Below are 24,688 nucleotides of genomic sequence, written 5' to 3'. Positions count from 1 at the left end.
CTCTCATGCACCTGTCTGGCTGTCTGTCTCTCTGTCAACATGTGCAAACGGCTTGTTGTTTATCCAAGGCTGCGTAAGGACAAAGACCATTCATAGGGTGGCAGTGGCTCAGGAGGTAGAGCGGCCGCTTGGAACTGCAAGGTTCCCGCCGGTTCGATCTGGGTTAGTGGTCTCTTTAACCCATTTTGACCTGGGAACGATTCTACAAATGCCTTCTAAATCCTGACGGTTTTCTTGAAAAACCCATGTTTCTATGTCAGTGGTTCTCAATATTCCATGTCCAGGACCCCCAGAATTATATGAAATTGGCCGCCGACCCCCATCTGAAAATATGTTTGTTCCAGGGACCCTCCAGATGCAAAGATTTGAGTTAAAAATGTTCGCTCTGAAAGAATATATTCAAAGATTTGCATCACATTTTCACGATTTTTCAGAACTGTAGCAGACCTACAAGCTCGTAGCGCGCCACTCGGTGGCGCGATATGAGCTTGTAGATCTGCTATTTTTCAATAGCTAAATTATAACAATGTTTAAAACACCAAAAAGGGTTCCCGCCTAAAATGCGTTAAGGTGATATGTTTTGGTTAAAACAAAACCTTTGTTAAAAGTTTAAAGCACTATATTGTGATAGTAACCATTGCTATAGTGTTTGTTCAGTAACAGAGGTCTCCCTGTCTCTCCATCTCTTTAATAAACAGAAAAAAAAAATTCAGGTAGGTGACAAAATGTCAGCGAATCAGGTGAAAGTACTTACCCAGTATTTATCAGCTTAATCTTTATGTTCCAGTTCCAAATTTGTCTGATCATTTCTTTGTCATCACTTCCAATTTCACTTAATCACACTAAATCTGTGTCCTACTCCTGTCTGAGTTCTCTGTCCTGACTGGATAACAATTGGTATCCTGACCTGAAAAACAGCAAAAAATATGTTGTAAGTTGTAACCTGCCCTTTTATTCTTCTTTCTAATTATTTGTTCGGCACAATTTTCTTTTGTTGTCATGAGTTGTCACCATCCGATTTGCCTTTGTCAGAGGGTGACAGGTCTTTAAAGAAATACTTTTTGAAACGTCTATGGGAAAAATTAATGAGAAATTCTCTTCCGGGCCGCTCGTCGGGGGCGGGACTGCGATCCTCTATAGCAATGAGTATATTATCTGAAGTCTGAACATAGAGCTATTAACACTTAGATCTTAGTCAGATCTCTCAAATGTCCTATGATCAGTGCAACAGTGACCCTGACTGTCAGCTGACCCTGGCCGTTGATCGAACGAAGATCATTTCCCTCTTTTATCTATCTCGTCTGAAAGAGGCCATTATAATGTCAGGATGTTCAGAACATACTGCTGTCTTGTGAAGAATGGGTCCAATTATTTTTTCTGTGGCTATAAAGGGGGCAAAGGCAATCGCTCATAATCCATCCTTATTGAAATGAATAAATGAGTATCTTTGGAGCCCAACGGTTCTCAAAGCCATGTACTGTAGCCGTTAGGTCAGGAGGAAGAGCATATCTCCTGTTTGCTCAGCGTGAGGCAGCTTGATGTACAAGTACATGGAAAGTGTAGAATAGGCTATTTTCAGTTATTATTTTTAAGATTAGAGTAGCCTATTTGTAGTGGTCAAACTCTGCAACTAGCATCTTCCATAAAATCGTAATTGTCTTATAAAAAGCAGGTTAAAGCCTTAATCTGTGATACCGTCTCTGTGTCGCGTTCTTGTTCGCCAGGGCTTACCTGACTGTACGTTTTAACAACGGGCGACAGCCAGACAAATTTTCCAGAAGTGCATTATTTGTCAATGGGACCCGGCAACTACTGGCGAAAGCTGACGATAGCAGGCGAAACAGGCGATGGTCGAAATTCGAAAAGTGAAAATAATTCATCTTTTGGGTGACGTCGCCCGGCGATTGGGCGATAGCCAATGAAAAGTGTCGCTCGCCGCTGTTCTCCTGCTGTTAAAACGCAGTGTAAGGAACACTTCAACTGAATTGTCATACCACGTCACCACCCAGCCTGTTAGAGCCAGACCCAGGGTTTTCTGGAGCTCACAACAGTGCAAAGGAGCGAGGCATTGGGTACCATCTTTTTATAGTATTCGTTTGACTCAGCTGTGGATTGAAGTTGAACCCTGACCTCCCTGTCAGTCACAGGGCGGACACTCTAACCAAAACCCTAAGGCCACTGAACTTGTGTCAGGAGTAGTTAAGAATAAACAAATAAATGTACCAAAAATGTTGCAGCTGTGTATGACTCTGAAATTCAAGACAAACGGGAACTAATGCTTGCAGAAAGTGTCCATGTCATGGTGTCCATGTCAAAGTTCGTTGGCTCAGGCCATGATGTGTTCGGTCTGGCCTCTATCTGCACCACGGCATCTGAGCATGCTTCCTGTCACAACAAGCTCAAAACAGGAAGTAGTAGTCTCCAGCTCTAAAGAAATTGATGCTGCTACAGTATATAAATAGGTGAAACTTTTCAGAAAACTTGGGTCAGGATTTAGAGGCGTTTTTAGAATCGGCCTCAGGCCTAAATGGGTTAATAAACAGTAGACCTGTGCCCGTTGAATCACGTGCTAAATTTGACATGATCGATAAAGCTTTGCAAATCATAATAATACAGCATTTCAATCCCTTTATCCATATTTTATACGTTGGCTAGTAAGAATTCAATCATTGCAGATAGATAACAAAATTTCTTCAGGGTGTGTGTGGGGGGGTCCCTGGCACAACACATTCTCATATGGGGGTCTATGGCCAAATACATATAGTAATTTAGGAAAAAGGAGATTTTTTTTACGGCCCATACAACTTGTTCCGTGACCCACATATGGGTCCCGACCCACGGTCTAAACACATCATAGTCCTAGTCTCTGTTTTGGGCTTGTTTTTGTAGAGCTGGCAACTTGTTTCTCTTGCGAATTCTGGCAACACTGGTGAGAGCAGACATCAGAACATACTGTCTATCTATGCATGTTGATAGACTGTAGCTTGTGGTGAGATATGGAGCCAAGCTGTTGTCAAAACAATCAACACCAGGCCTGTTGGTGTCTTGCTATTCCCATATTGCAACATATCTATCGTAAATTGGTGGATACGGTTACTTTTCAGGAATCAATTAAAAAAATTAGGAAAAATAGTAAGGATGCAATTTTGCCGATAGCCGATACTAATACCAATATTTGTTTGTTTAGTTATTGGTGTTATTATTCCCCCTTTTGTGCCAGGGGAAAAAATAAATCTTCATTATAAGAAATAACGGTATCTGCAGAAACACAACATTATTGCCTTCATGCAAGTAACATTAACGAGTGTCAACAACTCGAGTGTCAGCTGGACAGCAGTGTTGATTTTGGCAGACATTTTTTATTTTAGTCATAGTCTTTTGAATAGTTTTCATTTAGTTTTAGTCACATTTTAGTCACCTGGAATGTTATAGTGTTAGTCTAGTTTTAGTCGACTAAATGTCATAAGATTTTAGTTGACTAAATCTACTGTTGATTTAGTTGACTAAAATGTGTTTTGGCGGGCCTTGATGAAAAAAAAATCATCTACAAGCTCACAACGCGTCGCAGCGCGACGCATTGTGAGCTTTTGAGCTGCTATTTTCAGCATGCAACCAAGTGTAAAATGACTTGTGTCTTTTACTTCTACTGGATCTCTTGTCCACAATTCCCTTCCTAGTCTAGTTTGTATTTGTGGACAAAACTGTCAGTATATATAGTCTTAGTTTTAGTCATCGTAGCTTAGCTGTCATTTAGTTTCCATTTAGCTTTCGTCAGTGAAAAAAGGTAGTCGACGACTTGACGAACATTTTCGTTATAATTTTAGTCGACAAAATCAGCTGGACAGTGACACACACCTCTGTGCTGAACTGACCCTGGGGGTCCCCACTTTGAGAACCACTCGTGTAGAACAACAATGATAATAATGTACAGCAAAGCAAACACATTGTTCTGTTAACATTTGGAACAAAAGCAATCAAAGTGTTGACATTGCAGCTATACACAGCTGCAATGACGTGGTGTAGAGTAAAGTATTGCACACAGTGCAAACAGTGACCATGTATATTTAATGACACCTGTCCTCATCAATCAATGCCCTGCCTCACCAGCCACCACCACGCCCCCTCTGCTTCCATAGCACCACTCTCCCTGATTCTCTGCATCCTTTAAACCAGTGGCTTCTCAAACATTTCCATTAATCCCCCAAATTAATGTGTATTTGGCAGTGAACCCTGTCCAATAATTGTGCCCGTTGCCAAGAAAAAAACCTGTCACCTGTCTTAATTATCGACCTGTTGCTTTGACTGCTGTTCTCATGAAATGTCTGGAAGAATTGGTTATTTCTCATATCAAAAGCGTCATTCCTGCTAGCATTGATCCATTTCAGTTTGCTTACTATTCAAATAGATCTGTGGATGACGCTATGTCTCTTGCTCTTCACACTGCCTTGGTACACCTTGAAAAGGAAAAACTATTATATCAGACTACTGTTCATTGATTATAGTTCCGCATTCAACACTATTGTTCCATCTAAACTAGTGTTGAAACTCTGAGGCCTTGGTCTGGGCAGCTCCATCTGTAACTGGCTATTTGATTTTCTGACAGGCAGGCCCCAGGTCACTGTGCATAGGAGATAGATGTTCATCCACAATTCTCACCAGAACTGCCGTGCCCCAAGGCTGCTGCCTTGTCCTCTGTTGTACAGTTTGTTTACGTTTGCCAGATGTGGGAATAACAGCATAATTAAATTTGCAGATGATACCACAGCGATTGCATTAATAACCGACGGTGACAAGAGGGCCTATAGGAGGGAGGTAGAAGATCTAACCCTATATGGTGCGATAACAACCTCTTACTTAACATCAATAAGACCAAAGAAATCATTGCAGACTTTAGGAAGTCCAAAGGCATCCACACCCCCATTTCCATCAAGGGGTCATCTGTTGACATAGTTGATATTAAACCTTAAATTCCTGGGCAATGGGCATACACATCACAGACTCACTCACATGGTCCCCCAACACCGAGCATATCCTTAAGAAGGTGCAGGAGCCACTGCACTTTCTAAGGCGCCTTCAACATTTTGGCTTAAGCACCAAGGGCCTTGTGCATTTGTATATATAATTGAAAGTGTCTTAACCAGCCGGGGAAACTCCCCCCTGTCAGGTGAAAAGAAGCAGCTTGGACTCCTCATGCATATAAGGAAGCATGAGGTCAGCCCGCTGCCCTCCCCATGTTGGCAGAGGATGTGTAGCGCCCAGGATTACGTTAGATAATTGACACTGGGGTGAAGAAATGCGTTTCAAAATCGTGGGATAATGAGTGTCTTAACTGGCTGTATCACAGTGTGGTATGGCAACATGACTGCTCAGGATTGCAATAGGCTGCAGAGGACCGTTAAAACAGCAGCTAAAATCATTGGCGGCACAGCACTACCTAGTCTCCACAACAGATCTACACGACTCGCTGTAAGAAAAAAGCCCACAACATCATCAAAGACACCAGCCATCCTGCCCATACCCTGTTCCACCTACTCAGCTACCAGAGCATCAAATCACGCACCACCCGTCTCAGTAACAGTTTTTTTTCCCTGTCGCTTTACCGTGCACTTTCTTTTGTGTGTGTTCTTTCTTTTGCACTATAGTTGTTTCAAAAGATAAAAAAATGTTCAAATCTTTTCACACAAGCACACGTTGTGGGCTTGTAGGTTGGCTATTTACAATTAGCCGATGTATTTAGGTTTCTAGTGGTTAAACGATAGATGATGCTATCATGTTAACTCATTTAGCCGGGGACCCCCCTCAAGGATCCCTGGGGGTCCATGGACCCCACTTTGAGAACCACTGCTTTAGTGCAGTGCTTTTCAACATGCTTTTTGAACATTTGTGTAGACTGTGTAGACTTCCATAATGAAATGTTGCATTTGTTCATTGCAGGGGTTTGGATACGGTTCTTGATGAACTTTCAGGCCGGCAGGGAAAGGAACCAAACCAGGAGCCAGCACTCAGTGAGTGGACAACATATTCCCTCCTTATTTCGACTGCCATATTGTCAAAGCAAGCGGCTGTCCTTTCTCGGCCAACAAAACGGAGGTGTTTGAGAGAATACCTCAGCTGCCTTTCGTCCAGACCAGCCGTCATCGTTGCTGCCCTTTGGATTTTTTGTATCCCGTTTCGTCAGGAACCCAAGGAGTTCGTTGCGCCAGCAGGTGGACGAACGAACGACGGGAACCATGGTGGCGTTTCTGTTCCACTGCACGCTGGCCTTCGCTCTCGTCTGCCACAGCCTGAGTCTGCACACGGACACCCCTCTCTACAGGTTTAAAAGGTGAGAGTGGGGCTGTCATAATTAAATATTAAATATATATATTCCTTGTCGATTTGAGATAAACCCAACCTTTCACTCTGTAGTTTTTTTCCTCTGTCTACACCTATACGTATTTGCCAAAAAGAGCAGATCTACGCCTCACAGCAGGAGGCGTTGTGAGCTTGTAGATCTGCTATTTTTGGCTAAAGTTCTTCTCAGAAATGGGATGCTGGGGTGGAGTTCAAGTGGTTAATGTTTAATAAAATCACACGTGTGAAGTGAGGGGCGCTCTTCTCATCATTCCATGCTCAATCACTTTTGTCGTCTTCACTTTTTTTTTATGTACTTTGCTCAGCCAATCAAATCATTGCTATGGGGTGATCAGCCAATCACAAGCCAATGTTTGTGTTCACACAAACCCGGAAAGCTGGGCATAGTTGGGGTTAGCGCCCCTCAAAAAATGTGTTGTGTGAAGTGAGGGGCAAATATTTTAGACAAACATCGTAAGTCCATATACTTGGCTGCCACGACACGTCACGTTTGTACTAAACAAGCCAGCGCCGCTCAAATATAATAATCCAATCACACAAAGATCAAGAGTAATCAACAAACTTTACTATACAAACTGGTCAGACATTGGCCAAATAATATAGGCACCAGTAAGATGCCTGAGGGCGAGAAGGCCATATATGGAGTGTCGGAACAGGTCAGCTCCATATATGGAGATCTAAGGGTGGCAGCGGGGGCAGTATACAGGGTTTGATGAGGGCCCAGGTAGGGCCAGGCCTTAATTTCCGGGCCTGTTGAGAACTCTAGTTCCCGCCAGCTGCCACAAATATTACTGGGGACATGCTGCTATCAGTTATCATAGTAGAATTAACACGTAATGGAATTAAAAATGGGAAGCGACAGGAAGTGAAGCAGATGGCTGATTGATTGTTGCCGTTTCCACAGGAACAGGGACACTTCCTGGTCCGATCCGAACGACTGCAGCAGCAAACAGCCTGTTGTCATGACACCGTCATCATCACACAACTTTACACTGGACCTGCGCATGCCTGGAGTCAGCCCCAGACAGGTGAGTTGGCCCATTAAGACCTGAGCCAAGATTCTACAAAACGTCTTCTAAATCATGACGTGAAAAATGTATCGGTGGTGCGCTGGTGCTCAAACTTCTTCCTGTCAAGGACCCACAGATTGACCTGTATTTGGACCCCCATCTGAAAATGGTGTTTGGTTCCAGGGACCCCCCCAGAAGCAAATATTTGCGTTAAAAACGTTCACTGTGAAAGAATATATATTCAAAGATTTGTACACATTTTCACGATCTTTCAACCACTAAAGCTTAAAATTATGGTTAAAAGTGGTTAAAAGCTATACAGGTCTAAAATGGATTAGAGTTAGACCATGCCTGCAGTCAGGGGGGACGACAACCCCAGTTGGATCAAGAGCAAAAACAGTATTATTACAGTATCATTATAAATCAGTGTCTGTACAGTATTCCTGTCAGAATGGGTGTATGTTTAGCGGTGAAACCTACTAAAAAAAAAGATTAAACATCGCCTTTATGATTAAAATAGCCATCATAAATGATTGATGTCCTCACGAGTACTGTGTGTGTGTGTGTCGCGCTCTCTCTCTCTCTGCAGATAAGGTTATCTGCTCAGTCTCAAACCTAGCATCCCTATTTTTGGCATGCCATTATACAGGCAGCCGATCAACAAGCTCACAACGCGCCGTGCCCGCGGCGTGTTGTGAGCTTGTAGATCGGCTGTTTTCGCCGCACGACCAAGGCCGTGCGACCTCAGTATATAACGGGGCTTAAGTGGATGAATGGTGAAGTAATCTATTATTCTGTGTGTCAGATTATGAGTCATGCTGCAGTGAGTCATGCGGTGGTAGTGGTGTCAGGCTGATAGATCTGTATCCCCAGGCCTGGGAGGTGCTGTCTGTCTGTAGGTGTGTAAGGCCTGTCACAATGCATGCTTATAATCCATTTGATCCAAACGCTATTATTGTTTTCGCCAGGAATTGTGAAAATCGTTGAACTACAAGCTTACAACTCACTGTGATGCAATCTTGTAGATCAGCTTTTTCCACTATTAAAATATAAACTTCCATGGCCTCTTTGCCATCTGCCATTCTCAGTCATTTAAATATGGATAAAGTGGTTAATTGGAAAGGATAAAATGATTGTGATGCTGTCTGTAGTAACGCATTTTTGCTGAGGACCTCCTGGAACGCCCCCACAAGGAAAGGACCCCCCTTTGACCCCACTTTGAGAACCACAGTGAACGCTTTACATTTCTTTCATTCTTTAGACATTTTGTTATTTTTAGGAAATTCCAAAAAAGGGATATTTTTTCTCGTGACCCATTAGTGGTTTTATTTTTTAGCTAATGATGGTGACAACCCTGAAGCTAAATGAGTGCTGAGGCCTTGAGGAAATGAGAGCTCAGTTTGTTGGTTTTGTTTGATTAGCCGGCCCCAGAATCCACACTGACAGTGTCAACACGGACCAGTTTGGGCACTTTTTGGGGATTTTTGCGTGTGAAATGCACACAGCACTAGCTGTAGTAGTGACATGAATGATCGTATAGATTTTAAAGGGATATTTAACTTTCATGTTACTGTACATGTTTGGGGTCATTACGTCTATTCAGGCTTTTCTGAACACCCCAGGCATTCTTTTTTTAAACTTTAGATTGCTTGATTTTTCTTTATATTTATTTCTCAGCCTCTCAGCAGATAGACGCATGAGATAAATACATTTCATTCAGCTCAGGATTGACCATTACCATTTATTGCAACGCTATTTCATCCGGGGAGAGATAATTAGAAGTAGCCTTTTGCGTTCTGTGTCATAATTAACTATTACTGCACTGGATAAAACATTTGAGAGCTCAGACCTCTATGGCTATTACAAATTAAACTAGAAAAAGTGCCCTTCTGGGCACAGGTCTCCACCAGGAGGATAGGAGTGTGTGTGATGTTTGGCAAAATGTTTAGGAGTAATATAAACATGTTTTTTCTTTTTTCTTTTTTTTTGTGTCGTGTCGTCCTCAGCCTAGTGGAAATGTGCATGCATAATTTCACGGAAATTGCACACTGCGTTTGTGATTTGTGGCATTTTGTTCGAAACGGACCAATCATGTGAGCTTTGGAAGCCAATCTTAGCCAATCAGGATGGAAGATGGGAAATGGTGCAGATTCGTGTTGATCACATGACTATGGAGATAGTGTATACCGAATTGTGTGATCTATGGATAAAATGTGTACGAGTAATCTACAGAAATGTGTTTTGCCTAAATCGGCCTGATGGTGGCGCTATAACAGGTCGTTGAGGAATATTTGGGGCAGAGGTTCATCGTTGGCATCCAGGAAGTGTGTGTGCAAAGTTTGGCATGGATGGGGCCAACGGTGCCGGAGATTAGCTGGTAACGGACGGACGGAAGGAAGGAAGGAAGGACGGACACACACACACACACACACACGGACGGAGTGCAAAACATACTCTCTCCCCATGCCTTCGGCCTGGTGGAGACAATTACTTTCATTTGTCCTAATGCTCAAAATAACTATATCTCTATATAAAGAACTAATCAGTAAAACATTTTGTACATGTGTCACGATGCGACTCCTCGTGAAGTTGTGAGCTTGTAGATTAGTACAAAATTGGAAAGAATGTAGAACTAGAAAAAGTGCCCTTCTGGGCACAGGTCTCCACCAGGGTGTGTGTGTGTGTGTGTGTGTGTGTGTGTGTGTGTGTGTGTGTGTGTGTGTGTGTGTGTGTGTGTGTGTGTGTGTGTGTGTGTGTGTGTGTGTGTGTGTGTGTGTGTGTGTGTGTGTGTGTGTGTGTGTGTGTGTGTGTGTGTGTGTGTGTGTGTGTGTGTGTGTGTGTGTGTGTCGCGGCTTGGCCTGTTGTAGCGTCACCATGAGGCTGATTTGAAAACGGTCAAGTGGCATTTCTTCCAAAGCCTAGTGGGAATATGCATGCACAGTTTCACCACAATCGGACGCTGCGTTGAGTAGTTGTGGCGATTTGTACAAAACGGGTACAAAGCGGGCTACTCCTGAAAAGTTTAGAAGCCAATCGTAGCCAATGAGGGTGGATTATGAGAAATCAAACAAACCCGTCTTGATCACATGACTATGGAGAGCATGTGTACCGATTTGCGTGAAATTTGGGTAATATTGAGTAATATTAGAAAATGTGTTTGACATATGTCGGCCTCCTGGTGGCGCTATAAAGCGCAGATGTGAAAAATTCCAGGAAAAGGTTTTTCCTTGGCCTCTAGGGAGTTGGCATACAAAGTTATCCACAGAGCCGTGCAGTTAGACGTAAAAACACTTTTCAGCCAGTTATAGCGCCACCATGAGGCTGAGTTGAAAATGTTCATGTGGCATTTCTTCCTCTGCCTAGTGGGAATGTGTGTGCACAATTTCACGGAAATCACACAATGTGTTCATGATTTGCAGCATTTTGTTTGAAACTGAGCACTCCTGCGAACTTTGGAAGCCAATCTTAGCCAATCAGGATGGAGTCCGAGAAATCTGAAAGACCCGTTTTGTTGAATGGCTCTAGTCTAGAGCATGGGTTTTCAACAGGTGGTCCGTGGACCACTGGTGGTCCGTGAAGGTGTTGCATGTGGTCCCTGACCATGCATTTAGTAATGTAGGAAAGTGAAGATTTATTGCATTGACCACAAGTTAAGAAACAATGCAGTAAATGATCTGGTGACAAACGATGACGCGTCGTTTGTCACCAGATCTGGTGTTTGTCACCAGATCTACTGGGAAGTCGGATGTCAAGAACTTCCACAGAAAGGTGAGTTAGAATCTCAAGGGAAACCGTACCGGTTTGCCTGGTTGAGTCACCATTATTAAAGAAATGTGCCCATAATCAATCGCAAGTGTCTGCTTACTCATAGAGTAAGTTACAATGAACAGCAACATGAGTTGAATATGGAAGGTTAATTTCTTTCCCCCACACCACGCCCATATCCTCCCTCCCAACACAACAATGGTCCCCAGGTTAATTCTCAGTCAGGGTAGTGGTCCCCAGGTTGATTCTCAGTCAGGGTGGTGGTCCCCAGGTTGATTCTCAGTCAGGGTGGTGGTCCCTGGTTCATAATCAGTTGAAAACCCTTGACTAGAGAGACTGTGTACCAATTTGCGTGATGTTTGGACAAAATCTGTAGGTGTACTGTCCAAAAACTTGTTTTGCACAAAGCGGCCTCCTGGTGGCGCTATAACAGGCCATTCTGGACATTTTGGGGCAGAGGTTCATCGTTGGCATCCAGGGAGTGTGTGTGCAAAATTTGGCATCGACCGGGTTAACGGTGCCGGAGATTAGCTGGTCACAGACGGACGGACGGACGGACACACGGACGGACGGACGGAGTGCAAAACATCCCATGCCTCCCATGTCTCCCCATGCCTTCGGCCTGGTGGAGACAATCATTTAGATTTGGGTGGGCCCCTGTTTTCAGATAGGGGTGGAGGGGTGGCAGCCAGACGTATGTACGTGGGGCTCCTTGACATGACAACGTTTGAGAAAGCACTGATGTTCGCCAGAAGGCTGGTTGAGTTATGTACAAACATAATTCTATAGTTTTCATCAAAGCTTTATTTTTGAATAATCCGAGTCAGTGAGAAAGTTAGAAAACATATTTTTTAATGCTATGTTCATATGCATTGGTGCCCCCTTGTGGTGAAAGTGGGGAAGCGTTTTTAGATTATGCTTGTGGTTTAAAAAAAGTGGGGATGAGTTCAGTCAGTGTGTGTGTGTTTTTTTTACTGTGTTGCTGATGTTATTTGATATTAGTTGTATGTAATGTACAGTTTGTTATGCACCTTCTGTAAATGTACTTGTTCTCTTAAATGACCTCCCTGATTAAACAGGTTACATAATAGTAATAATAACTATAATAATCATAATCATAAAAATAATAACCTTTATAACCGATATTCCCAGTCAGTGGGTAATGGAGCGTGAACGCTTATTTGTTGTTTAGACTTATTTATTCATTCATTTATTTGCTTATTCATGCATTTATTTGTTACTGTACTGTTACTGTGCTGTAGGTCTTTGAATGGGCGCGTTCCATTCTCAGTGCATGGGTTGGAAGCTTTAACCAACGACGATAGTGTGTAAAGTAATCATGTGGTTATGACTCGCTATAGGGCTTTGGATTGAGGTATCATTATTAATAATCATTGGTTTGTTTGTTTTCAGCCGGACACTTATTTGTGCACAGCGGTTCCCGCACCTGCCGGCAGGGATTCCTATATAGGTGAGTATTTTATCCGGTATTTAAGTCATTAAGAAGACCTGAGGCCGATTCTACAAATTGCTCCTAATTTCTCAGTTCTCAAACTTCTTTTTTGTAAGTCAACATTCTTCAAACACTTTAGCGATTCATCAAAAATAGCAGATGTGTGGTCCCCTGTATACCAAACCTCTTTGCCGAAAATAGCATATATGTGAGCTTGTAGATCTGCCATTTTCGGCTAAAGTTCTCCTCAGAATAGGGATGCAAGGGATCAAGTGGTTAATGCAAAAATAATGATCCTATCACACCAACATTTGGCCCTGTAGTAACTCTGAGTACCCCCTTGGCGTCCCAGACCCACTATTAAAGACCATTTTTACATTTGGCGTGTGGTTGTAATGATGTGTTTATGATATTCAGTGTGTATAACATGTTTGTTGTGTGAATCCACAGTGGATTTCGTCCCTCATGCCAGTATGGACACAGCCCATCACATGCTTCTGTTCGGCTGCCAAAAACCCTTCGCTCGCACGGGATACTGGTAAGTTTGGGTTCTTCGATAGCACAGTATAGCTGGGTCTGAATTCGTCCAAAATCAACAAGATCGTGCACTTGGTGACAAGTTTTTGATTTTTTGTATGATGGTAGGTATGGTTATAAGGTTTTCAAAAACCATCGCAAACGAGTTGGGAGCGCCCCCTAGTGGCCTGTTTGCAATGAATCTAATATTAAATGGGTCAGTATATGGCTAAAAATCTAAATAATTGATAAAAGAGATTTTCCAATGGATTCCATTAGTATTGGGTGTGCTAAATAACATACTAAAATATTAGGAAAAAATAACTTCTGGAAAGGCATCATTTTCAAGATGGCGTCCACGATGGCTGCCAGGAGCTTAAAATGCCTATAAACTGGGATTTAATAAATAAAAAATCATAATAATTATACTCTTGGTGACAAGTTTTTGATTTTTGGCATGATGTTAGGTATGGGTATAAGGTTTTCAAAAACCATCGCAAACAAGTCGGGCTCGCCCCCTAGTGGTCTGTTTGCAATGAATCTAATATCAAATGGGCCAGTATATGGTTAAAAACCATAATAATTGTTAAAAGAGATTTTTCAATGGATTCTATTAGTATTGGGTGTGCTAAATAACATACTAAAGAATTAGGAAAAAATAATGTCTGGAAAGGCATCATTTTCAAGATTGCGTCCACAATAGCTGCAAAATGCCTATAAAGCTGGGATTTAATATGTAAAGAAAACCCAAAATAATTGATAAAATATATTTTCCAATGGATTCTGTTAGTATTGGGTATGCTAAATAACATAACATAACAATTCTGGCTGAAAATAACTTCTGGAAAGGCATCATTTTCAAGATGGCGTCCACGGTGGCCTCAGTAAGCTTAAAATGCCTATAAACTGGGATTTAATACATAAAAAATCATAACAATTATGCACTTGGTGACAAGTTTTAGATATTTGGCATGATGTTAGGTATGGGCATAATTGTTATGATCTTTTATGTATTAAATCCCAGTTTATAGGCATTTTAATTTTACTGAGGCCACCGTGGACGCCATCTTGCAAATTATGCCTTTCCAGAAGTTTCTTTTTCCTAATTTTTTTTGTATGTTATTTAGCACACCCAATACTAATAGAATCCATTGGAAAATCTCTTATCAATAATTTTGATTTATAACCATATACTGATCCGTTTAATATTAGATTCATTGCAAACGGACCACTAGGGGGCGCTCCCAACTCGTTTGCGATGGTTTTTGAAAACCTTATAACCATACCTACCACCATACCAAAAATCTTGTCACCAAGTGCACGATTTTAACGAATTCAGACCCGGGGGGGGGGGGGGGGGGGGAGAGAGGAGAGAGAGAGAGGAGAGAGAGAGAGGAGAGAGAAGAGAGAGAGAGAGAGAGAGAGAGAGAGAGAGAGAGAGATAAACACCGGTAGATTGCATCTATAGACGAATCCACTGAGCCTTGTCCTGTAGGCCAGTGTACACATCAGGTGTACCATTAAGCTTAATGGTATGAGTGGAAACTTGGAGGGTTTGACACAGGAATGTTGGACTTTCTCACAGACAGTGTAAAATGTTTAGATATGACTTTTGTTATGAGATCAACTATTCTGTCGTGATGTGCTATGTGAATCCCTTTATAGGCATATCAGCCATTTAGCCCTGTGGTGTGGTGTGGATACAAACATGGTTGGAGGGAAACCAGAGGGAAAGGTTGAGCCTTCTGGGAAGGATCTGTAAACTGGCTTTTACTGTAAAAGTGATAATGGCCTAATTGAGAGCAGTGACACTTAGAAATCAGTGGGAAACAGAGTGATCAGCAGAGGGGAGACAAGCAAGTTCCCCCTGAAGTTCAAGTCCAGTGTAGTGTTGTTGCTGATGTTGAACAACAGGGTCCTCCTGGCACCTGTGAGTGTGTCCACTGTTGTATGTCAACAGAGGTGGTCAGTTATTAACCCATATAGGCCTGACCTCAACATTTTAAAGAATTCTTCTAAATTCTCCAGTTTTCTGAAATAAATATTTTCACGGTTTTTCAAAAATAGCAGACCTACAAGCTCGTAGCGCGCCACTCGGTGGCGCGCTATGAGCTTGTAGATCTGCTATTTTTCAATAGCTAAATTATAACTATGTTTAAAACACCAAAAGGGGTTCCCGCCCAAAATGGGTTAAGTACAGAGATTGTTCAAGTCCAGCCAGTCCGATGAAACTCCAAAGCCCGGGGAGAGAGTGTCCAGTTTCCCCACTGGGTTTCCTTTTGAACCCAAGGAAGTGGGGCTCTGACTCCCTGGCTAAAGGGACCTTGCATTGTCTCAAAACAAGGAACAGGGAAGATCTAGCCAGCTCCCTGTCATCGGTATATCAGCATGCTCAATAGATGGGATATGTGCATGCTGGTCCTCGGCACATTTTGTACACCCAGCCCTAGAAAGACGTAACGGGAAAATCTAAAACTTACAATAATCTTTCATGTTTTGTAGGGACTGTGGGACTGAGCGCACCTGTGACGATGAGGCTGCCATCATGTACGCCTGGGGACGCAACGCACCCCCCACCAAGTTACCCAAAGGTGGGTGGCATTGACTTTCATTGTTGTAATCCCAGTGGGTATATGTCATAGCATACATGGTGTCAAAAACAAAATACCCAAAAAATAGCTAAATAGATCTGCATCCATTTACATTCCCTTAAATCGCCTAGTTGATCTCTAGCTGTACTTGAAAAAGACATTAGAAATTGAATCTTGAGCTCGTCTCACGCTGTTGAGAGAAGTCCATAATTTATTCTGACCCCTCCCCGAAAAGGCCTATCTGTCCTGACCCCTTATCCATAATTTATACATTATGGATAATTAATGGACTTAGACTGCTCAATTAATATATTGACCCAAAAATAACCAAACGAAGGATTTCATTGCTTATGGTAATTGAAGTATACCATTAATGTATGCCAGGTGCGTCCAGTGCAACGCAGTTGCCTCGGAATATACGGCACAAAATCAAGCAATGCAGATTGATATGAGCCAGGTGCTCTGAGCCTTTGAGTTCAGCGGTCAAAATAACACACCGCTGAATTCAGTGATTGACCAATCAAAAATTCAAATCAATCAATCAAAAATGGTTCAGAAAGGTCCATTCTGCATAATGAGGACTTCTACCTTTGCTACTTTAAGTATATTTTGATGCCAATACTTTCTGACTTTGGCTTTAAAGGGATAGTTCAGATTTTTTGAACTTAAGTTGTATGAAATACTTGCCATTAATATAGTGGTTGCAACTGTAATAATTGATTGCCCGAGTCCTGTGGTGGGAGTTCTGCTCTGGTTTTGGTGAAATATCAAGTAGTTCCGGTCATTTTGTGGGCGGCACTGGGGGCCACGCAGTAGAAGTAAATTAATCCACAAAACTATTTGTATTTGTATTGTTGACCTAAATTTCTAAAATATTAGTGCAACTTCCGTTCTTTTTTTTACCCCTCTATCACACAGAACTATGTTTTTTGTGTCCATATCACTACGCCCAAAAAATAGTTCCATGTGATAGAGGGGTCAAAGTTGAACGAAAGTCGCGCTAATATTTTAGAAATAGGTCAACCATACAAATTACTTTCGTTTTGTGGATTCATTTACTTTTACTGTGTGGCCCCAGTGCCCCCCACAAAATGACCGGAACTACTTAATATTGACCAAAACCAGAGCAGAACTCCCACCACAGGACTCGGGCAATCAATTAATACAGTTGCAACCACTATATTAATGGCAAGTATTTCATACAACTTAAGTTAAACAAATCTGAACTATCCCTTTAATGTACACTTTTTCATGAAAGACCTTTACTTGTAACACAGGCATGTGGTATTTCTACTACATTTACTCAAGTACTGTACTTAAGTACATTTTTGAGGTATTTGTACTTTACTTGAGTATTTCCAATACTTTTACCTCTACTTTTAATCCACTACAATTATTTGAAAACTTTAGTTACTTTGTCGATTTTGATTTTGACTAGAAAACATACATTAACAACTTCAACCCTATATTTCGGCCATTTGAAAATAGCCAATCTACAAGCTCACAATACCTTGTAGATCGGCTATTTTCCAAATATTTTGTACACTTTGAACTTGTGAAATGGGACATTCTGCAATATGAGTACTTTTGATTTTTTACTTTTACTTGAGTACATTTTGAATACGGGACTTCTGCTTGTAACGGAGTACAGAATAGATCTACATAACGGAGTACAGATCTACATTGCAGTATTCCACCACTGTCCACCACTGCCTTCCTCTTTGCATGTGAGCCCTCTACTGTTTCCACAGACGTGGGCTTCAAAGTGGGAGGGACCACGCGCATCTCTTACTTTGTGCTGCAGATCCACTATGCAGATGTCCATGCGTTCACAGGTGAGGGACAGCACACACACACACACACACACACACACACCAGGGGCGCCTAACTTTGTTTCCAGGTGGGGGAGCACAGATTTGGACTCATATGCGCGCGCATAGCACGCGCGCAAAAATGCGCGTGCATGTGCCTCGTGCACGCGCGTTTTCGCGCATTTTCACACGGAAAAGTGGCTTTTACTTTCCCTCTCCACACGCAAGTTATATGAACAAACTGACAAAATGCATCATAAAAAGGCATAGGCCTATTTAGGCTACACATGACATTGGCAAGGCGCCGATATCAAAACAAAACATATAAATTATAGCCCTATTATACAACAGACGAGCTGACAGCGCAGTTGGGCTCGGCGACCCCGGTGTTGTATCGTCATCATTCATCATAGATCCCTCCCCGTCAGAATCTAATATCTAACATTAAATTGCAGCAGCATTCAGCAGTTCAGTTGGCACGGCGGCCATAGTAATTAGTAAATACTATATTATTTCTCACTGCAATAGTGACTATTAGAGAAATAATATAGTTAAATTGTAAATGCTTTACCTTAAACCCCAAATGTGCTCTTGCGCTCCGGGGTGGTTAATTCCCTCATCATGGCATTTACTGTATATCCAACGTGAGTTATGTGTCCAGAATGTCATTATGTAGGCTATGTGAGATGGACACTGCTGCTTGTGCTGCTCCAGCTGCTGCTGTTGTTTTTATTATTGTCCTCCTTCTCCGACGACAACGGACTCAACGTTAGCACATGAAGGCCAAGGGTTCATGAACTAGACTTGATTTGGGCTTGGACCCACCAAATAAATCACTCATTCTCTTCTGAGCCATGTTGACAACAACAACACACACATTCAGGCTGACCAGAGAAATTCAAATCCGTGCGCCCCGTGCGTAAAGGTAACCGGAAATAGCGTCAGCAGCAGAGCAGTAGCCTCAGAAACCCAGACGTTTTTATTTCCAGGGAGAAAAAGCAGAGCAGAGACGATGATAAAAAAAAAACAACCCAAAAAGTCACACAAATGTAGTTAAAGAATACTATTTATTTTATCCTCCAACCAGTCCACTTTTTATTTATATAAATAATAACGTGACATTATATATTTTTTTAAATTTCCCTTTTTTTTGGTAGGCTACTGCACATTCATGTCATGAATAATAATTTAAGAAATCATAGCAGATTATATGAGTTAAAAAAAAAGGATCTCAATTCCACAGCTGTGGAAAAAACTTCCAGCTGTAGTACAGTCATGGCCGGCCTGTAGATGGCCACCAAAAAAAAGAAAAAGCTTATTCTGGTATTTCACACAGGTGTTGCCAAATAACTAATTATCAGATGCGGACGCGCATATGACATATCTAGGTCATATCAATTTAATCAGCAGAGCAGTGCTGCTTCTCTCTCTGAGTCTGCACACACTGACTGACCAGCTAAAATGTATGCCTACTTTAAAACATAATATGACAAACCTTGGATTAATTCTTCTGAAAACTAGCAGCAAGCACAAAGTAAGTGATTCACACAGGTGGGCAAGCCGGGCATTATTGGATGCAATACGCGAATTAGTAGCCTATTTATTTTTGAACACGCAGCATCCCTCTCTCTCTCTCCGCGCGTGCTGCGCTCACACACACATAGACAAACACCCTCTCCTCCTCTCTCTCTCTCTCTCTCTCTCTCTCTCTCTCTCTCTCTCGCTGTCGCGCACCGTGCACTTCGAGCGTGCCGGCGGCGGCGGCCGGGGGGTGGGGGGGTGGGGAGGGAGGGAAAGTGGGGTCGCAATGCGACCCCACTTTTTAATCTGGTGTCGCAGCTGCTCCGTTTGCTCCATGGCTCAGGCGCGCCTGACACACACACACACACACACACACACACACACACGTGTGTGTGTGTACACGTTCCATGCTTTCAGAGGTGAGGGACTGACACACACACTCACACATGTTGACTTTACTGTATTTGTTTTGACTGTCACCTACTGTATTTCTGTCGACTGTCTGTACAGAACTTGAAACTTGGAACAGCTGTGATTTGTTTTTAAGAGATATTTTAATTAAATAATAGTTTTTTACTTATTTCCTGTCAGATATATTTCGCCCATCGTTCTTCTGTTCTTCTGTTCTGCCAAGTCTTTTCAGAGCGAGCTTTTATTTTGAAGACCAGGGCTTAGAGAACTGGAAGTAAACACAGCTAGGCTATGTTGCTGCGATATTTTTGTAATTCTCCTGAAATGTTTTTTTTTAACTGCGACCAGCGATGCTTTACTTATGAGCCATGAATAAAGTTTGTTTTGATCAAAAACGCAATCTGGGAAAAGAATCCGAGATAAGTGAAATTTCCTGTTTATCGACTATGGACAAGTTGGGCTGGACCCCTAGTGGTCTCCTTGCAGAAACCCAAATATATTACACGGGTCAGTATATGGTTGAACATATGGCATGCTAAATGTCATACTAAAAAGCTAGGAAAATCGAACTTCTGGAAAGGTGTCATTTTGAAGATGGCGTTCGCAATTTCTGCTGGGAGATTTAAATGTCTATTATGTCAATTACTATTACAATTACAAACTATTCACCCCTAGATTTTAAAAATCTTTATGAATTCCCTCAAAGCTAAATAGGGGTAAAGCTTGGGAGCTTGTGTATCTTGTAAAAAGGAGAAATCGCCAAATGTATGCATGTCTCCTGTGTGCAGGTGGGCATAAAGACTGTTCAGGAATCGCCTTAACTATGACTACGAAGCCGTAAGTATGATCTCTATGTGGATTATAACATTTGACTAATGTCAGTTGAAACATGCACATTTTTCCTGGGAAAACCCAAACCAGTTCAGTCAGTCCACACACACACACACACACACACACACACACACACACACACACACACACACACACACACAATATATTTGTGCTTTCCTATAATTTCGTATTGATCAATGCGCCTTAAACTGTAAAAATAGCCGTTCTACCAGCTCAACCGGTTTTCTCCAGTCAGCAACTATATGTATACCCTACCGTGTGTGTGTGTGCGTGTGTGTACATGCGTGTGTGCGTGCGTATGTGTGTGCATCTGTATAATGTTGAGTATATACCGTTTGTGTTTATTCCAGGCAGCCATTCATCGCTGGCATGTATCTGCTGATGTCTGCCGACACAGTTATTCCCCCAGGAAAGAAAGGTGTGTATGTGTTCATATCCTTTAAATGTAATCATATTTATTAAAGGTACATTAATGTATTCATAATCACATTAAGACACATTCATGTATACATACATATTCTGTGGGTTTTCTGTGTTCTGGGGTTTTCTGAATAATTAGGCTCAAAAAAGTGTTGTGATTGGCCCAGTGGACTTTGATGTCAAAGGCTTCTCCTTCACAGTGACTAATGCGGACATGTTGTCTTCTCCTTCGCAGTGACCAATTCAGACGTCTCCTGCCAGTATGACTATTATCCCATCTACCCGTTTGCCTTCAGGACACACACACATCAGCTAGGTCAGCTTTCTAATCAACTAATGTAAACGCAGGGCCTAGTAAATGAGTGGTTCTCATTTCTCAAACCTTTTAATTTCAAGGCCTCCCAGACCCTCATAACTCTAAGAGTGTACAAATGGAACCAGATGGACCCATACACTCGCAGAGTCACAGACCTGTAAGGGTCCATTTGGTTCCTAATAATAATTTTACTCTGGGGACCCTCTGGAGCTGCCTCAATGGTCCCCCAATCCCGACTTTGAGAACCGACTGACTAGATATAGAAAGTGTTCTGGGTTGGGCTTGTGTAATTAATACTTTTCATGACAGATAAAGTAGGTGATATATATAGTAGTATTTTTTGTCACAGATAAAGTACTGATCTCAGATCAGTGGCCTTGCGGTTAGAGTGTCCTCCCTGAGATTGGAAGGTCGGGGTTCGAATCCCCCGGCCGGGTCTTACCAAAGACTATAAATAATTGGCACTGCCTGCTTGGCATTCTGCATCAAGGGTTGGATTGTGGGTAAGTCCCTGCGTCATACTAGTGTCATGTCCAGGGGGTGTACTTACACGCTAGAGAAACAGGAGATAGGCTCCTCCACCTATGGGCCACATGGCGCACCAAGGCTTACTCAGTAGTGGTACTGTATGTTCAGTAATGGTACTTTTTGTGGTACACAGAGTGGTATGTAATATGTACTTTTTGTGACGGGTAAAGTAATGTGTATTTTTGTCACAGGTAAAGTGGTGAGTGGCTACAGGGTTCGGGATGGGAACTGGACTCTAATTGGACGACAGTCTCCACTGCTACCACAGGTATGTCATAACAATATGAACACAATGTAGTAGTACATATGAGAGCCACAAGGACCATGCAGAGACCTACAGATACATACACAGATGTTGAAGCACTCTGTCCAAGCAACGCCTGGCTGGCTAGTAGCATTATACTAGTCTGTCTATCTCAGTCTGTGTGTGTGTGTGTGTGGGGGGGGGGGGTCCCCAGATGACAGTGAAGTGACAATTTAAAGGACAAAGGTTTCTTCAAACAAGGTTCATGTTTTAGGTTATTAGAGAAAGTAAAAGATGAGTGTTTTTTCATTTGCTGCTTTCTTTCGTTTTAACGATTTTAGCTATTTTTGACAGGGGGGAGGGGGCATTCAAACAAGTGGCTAAATATGTTTTTTTTATTTTTTTTACAAAATATGATTTCTTTATTATCATTTACTACTAGGCGTTCTATGCAGCCCAGCCGGGCGTGGAGGTGAAGAGAGGAGACACTATAGCAGCACGGTGTGTCTTCACAGGAGAGGGCCGAACCAAGAACACCGAGATCGGGTATAGTTCTGACGCACAATTACCATATTCTTTCCATGTCATTTTGCACACGATAGAGCATCACAGCGAGCCACTTTCATGACGACGAGCGGCCTGGAAGAGAATTTCCCATGCATTTTTCTCATAGACATTTCAGAAAGTATTTAATTAAAGACCTGTAAGCCTCGGACAAAGCCAACTGGGATGGTGACAACTCATGACAATAAACAAATTTTTTGGGCCGAACAAATAATTAGAAAGAAGAAAAACAACAAAAAATGTCTTGTACCCTGCCCTTTTTTTCTTCTTTCTACGTAATTATTGTTCCAATTTAAAAAAAAAAAGAGAAAAGAAACATCTAGGAAAGGGGAAATTCTCTTCCGGGCCACTCGTCGTGGGTGGGACTAGAACTTATACATGATACGGCATAAACAAGTGAAGTATGTAGTGATGATGCAAAAACATTAAATGGAGCTGATAATAATCACTTAAAGGGAGTAGTTTACCCAAATAATTAATTATTGTCCAGCAATAACACACCTTGAATTCATATCGATTTTTTTTGTTGTTGTCGCATTCCTAAGTCAACAATTTGATGATTGGCGAAGTCTCCGGTAGGAGAATCAGCGATGACCCGCTCATCAGATTATTGACTTGGCATTGTGACTGGGGGAAAAATGAAATCTCTGTGAATTAGGGGTGTGTTGGGTGTGTAATTGATATAAAATAGTATTTTCTTTTTGCGGGGGTGAACTACTCTTTTAAGCACATTTTAATATAAGAAGATTGACTGGGAGCCAGCAAAGGGTGACAACGTTGCTTCCTCTTCGTCCGGTCATGACGATCCTGAAGAAGATGTAGCATTGTTCTTGACAGGCAGACAGACAGATTTTTAAGTGGGGAATTCAGTCGTCGTGGCATTACTGCAGTTGTGAAACACAAGTCACATCCTCGGTCTGAGGAAGAGCTTTGAGCTCCAAGCTTTTCTTTTGCAATAGAGCATCTGTTGCATTGGAGCCCTCGGTGTGCGCCAGCGTTTATGTATTTTAGTACAAGAAACAAAGGAGATATACAGTATGATGTGTAAAATACAGTAGTTACTAGGTATAACCGCAGAATGCATGAAATGGATTGGCTGTATTTTTCAGAGGTACAGCAGGATATCTTAACTTCTGCTTGATGCACATGTACTTACATGATGTACTTACACGTTCAGTGTATGTGTGTGTGTGTGTGTGTGTGTGTGTGTGTGTGTGTGTATTTCAGAGGAACAGCAGGAGATGAGATGTGTAACTTCTACATCATGTACTACATGGAGAGCAGACACAGCACTCCGTACATGAGCTGTATGGATCCCGGCAGCAAGGAGCTGTTCAGACACATCCCTGCTGAGGCCAACGTCCCCATCCCTGTCAGCCCGGAAAACGCCATGTCCATGGCCCACATGAGCCATGGTGCACCGCAAGAAGGTACCAAAATACCCCATGTCCATGGTTCACATCAAGGTACCAAAATACCCCATGTCCATGGTTCACATGAGCCGTGGTGCACAACAAGAAAGTGGCTCACAACAAGGTTGAGTTCTCAACTGGCCTGAAAAATGACCATACTGTCAGAAAACCCGGAAAAAATCACCACTAGATGGCCCCGGCGCCATAGTTCAATTGTTATATAGCGAGTGAGCGTGAGAGAGAACGGACTGTCTTATAGTCGCCGAAGTGAAGGATTTATGTACTCTCGTTGGCTGTTAACTTTCCATTTCCACTATTCTAATGGATTCCAGGTGTGAGTAAACCTCTCTGAAGTAGCTTCCTTTAGTTTCCTCTAGTGACGCAGTCCAAGTCCAAGTATTGTCCCTGTTCACAAAGTGCAACAACGTGTTCATCATTCACCTTTCTCTTTTTCGGTAAAGAGGTTTTGTGTGGAGGTAAAATAAATCTAGAGCAGAACAAGTACAGAGCCAAAGGTCAAGTTTAAAACATGTTGAGGGTTTAAGTTGTAAAATGTTTGACAATAAACATTAAAAATAATCAAATGTGTTTAGAGAACATCATTATATTGTGTAAAAAGCGACCCAATTTTATACAATTACAATGGTTGTGAGCTTTGTAGATCTATTAAATTTCTATAGATTTCTACTTTTTAAACATTTTTCAACCTGGAAAGGATTATGAGCATTAAGCAAATCAAATTATTGTGATTTGATGTAATAATTGTGACAGGCGTAGGATTATTCTGACGTCATTTGATTTCTCTTCCAAAGAAAAAAAAGAAGATGAAGAAGAAGATGGTCTAGAAAACACATCCAACTCAGGACCAACAGAAAGAGAAGATGATGGTGAGTCTGAATGAGTGTGAATGGTTAGTTATT

General features: G+C 42.0%; 1 protein-coding gene across 1 annotated transcript in view; it reads left to right on the top strand.

Annotated features, from left to right (window-relative positions):
* pam (peptidylglycine alpha-amidating monooxygenase) overlaps positions 1-24,688 on the top strand; it is a 59,451-nt gene that overhangs the window by 19,228 nt on the left and 15,535 nt on the right. The window contains exons 2-15 of the mRNA XM_079525028.1: positions 5,935-6,005; positions 6,179-6,325; positions 7,259-7,382; positions 12,543-12,600; positions 13,033-13,120; positions 15,601-15,689; positions 17,441-17,524; positions 20,221-20,269; positions 20,635-20,702; positions 20,940-21,020; positions 21,740-21,816; positions 22,235-22,338; positions 23,584-23,786; positions 24,581-24,655. Of these exons, the coding sequence (XP_079381154.1) occupies positions 6,231-6,325; positions 7,259-7,382; positions 12,543-12,600; positions 13,033-13,120; positions 15,601-15,689; positions 17,441-17,524; positions 20,221-20,269; positions 20,635-20,702; positions 20,940-21,020; positions 21,740-21,816; positions 22,235-22,338; positions 23,584-23,786; positions 24,581-24,655 (1,195 nt within the window). The 5' untranslated portion in view covers positions 5,935-6,005; positions 6,179-6,230. The remainder of the gene's footprint in view (positions 1-5,934; positions 6,006-6,178; positions 6,326-7,258; positions 7,383-12,542; positions 12,601-13,032; positions 13,121-15,600; positions 15,690-17,440; positions 17,525-20,220; positions 20,270-20,634; positions 20,703-20,939; positions 21,021-21,739; positions 21,817-22,234; positions 22,339-23,583; positions 23,787-24,580; positions 24,656-24,688) is intronic.

This window comes from Electrona antarctica, assembly GCF_951216825.1.
Source record: "Electrona antarctica genome assembly, chromosome: 16".
In the NCBI taxonomy this organism is placed as follows: Eukaryota; Metazoa; Chordata; class Actinopteri; order Myctophiformes; family Myctophidae; genus Electrona; species Electrona antarctica.
The sequence above is the reverse complement of the archived record's forward strand: the minus strand, read 5'-3'. Positions and strand labels throughout refer to the sequence as shown.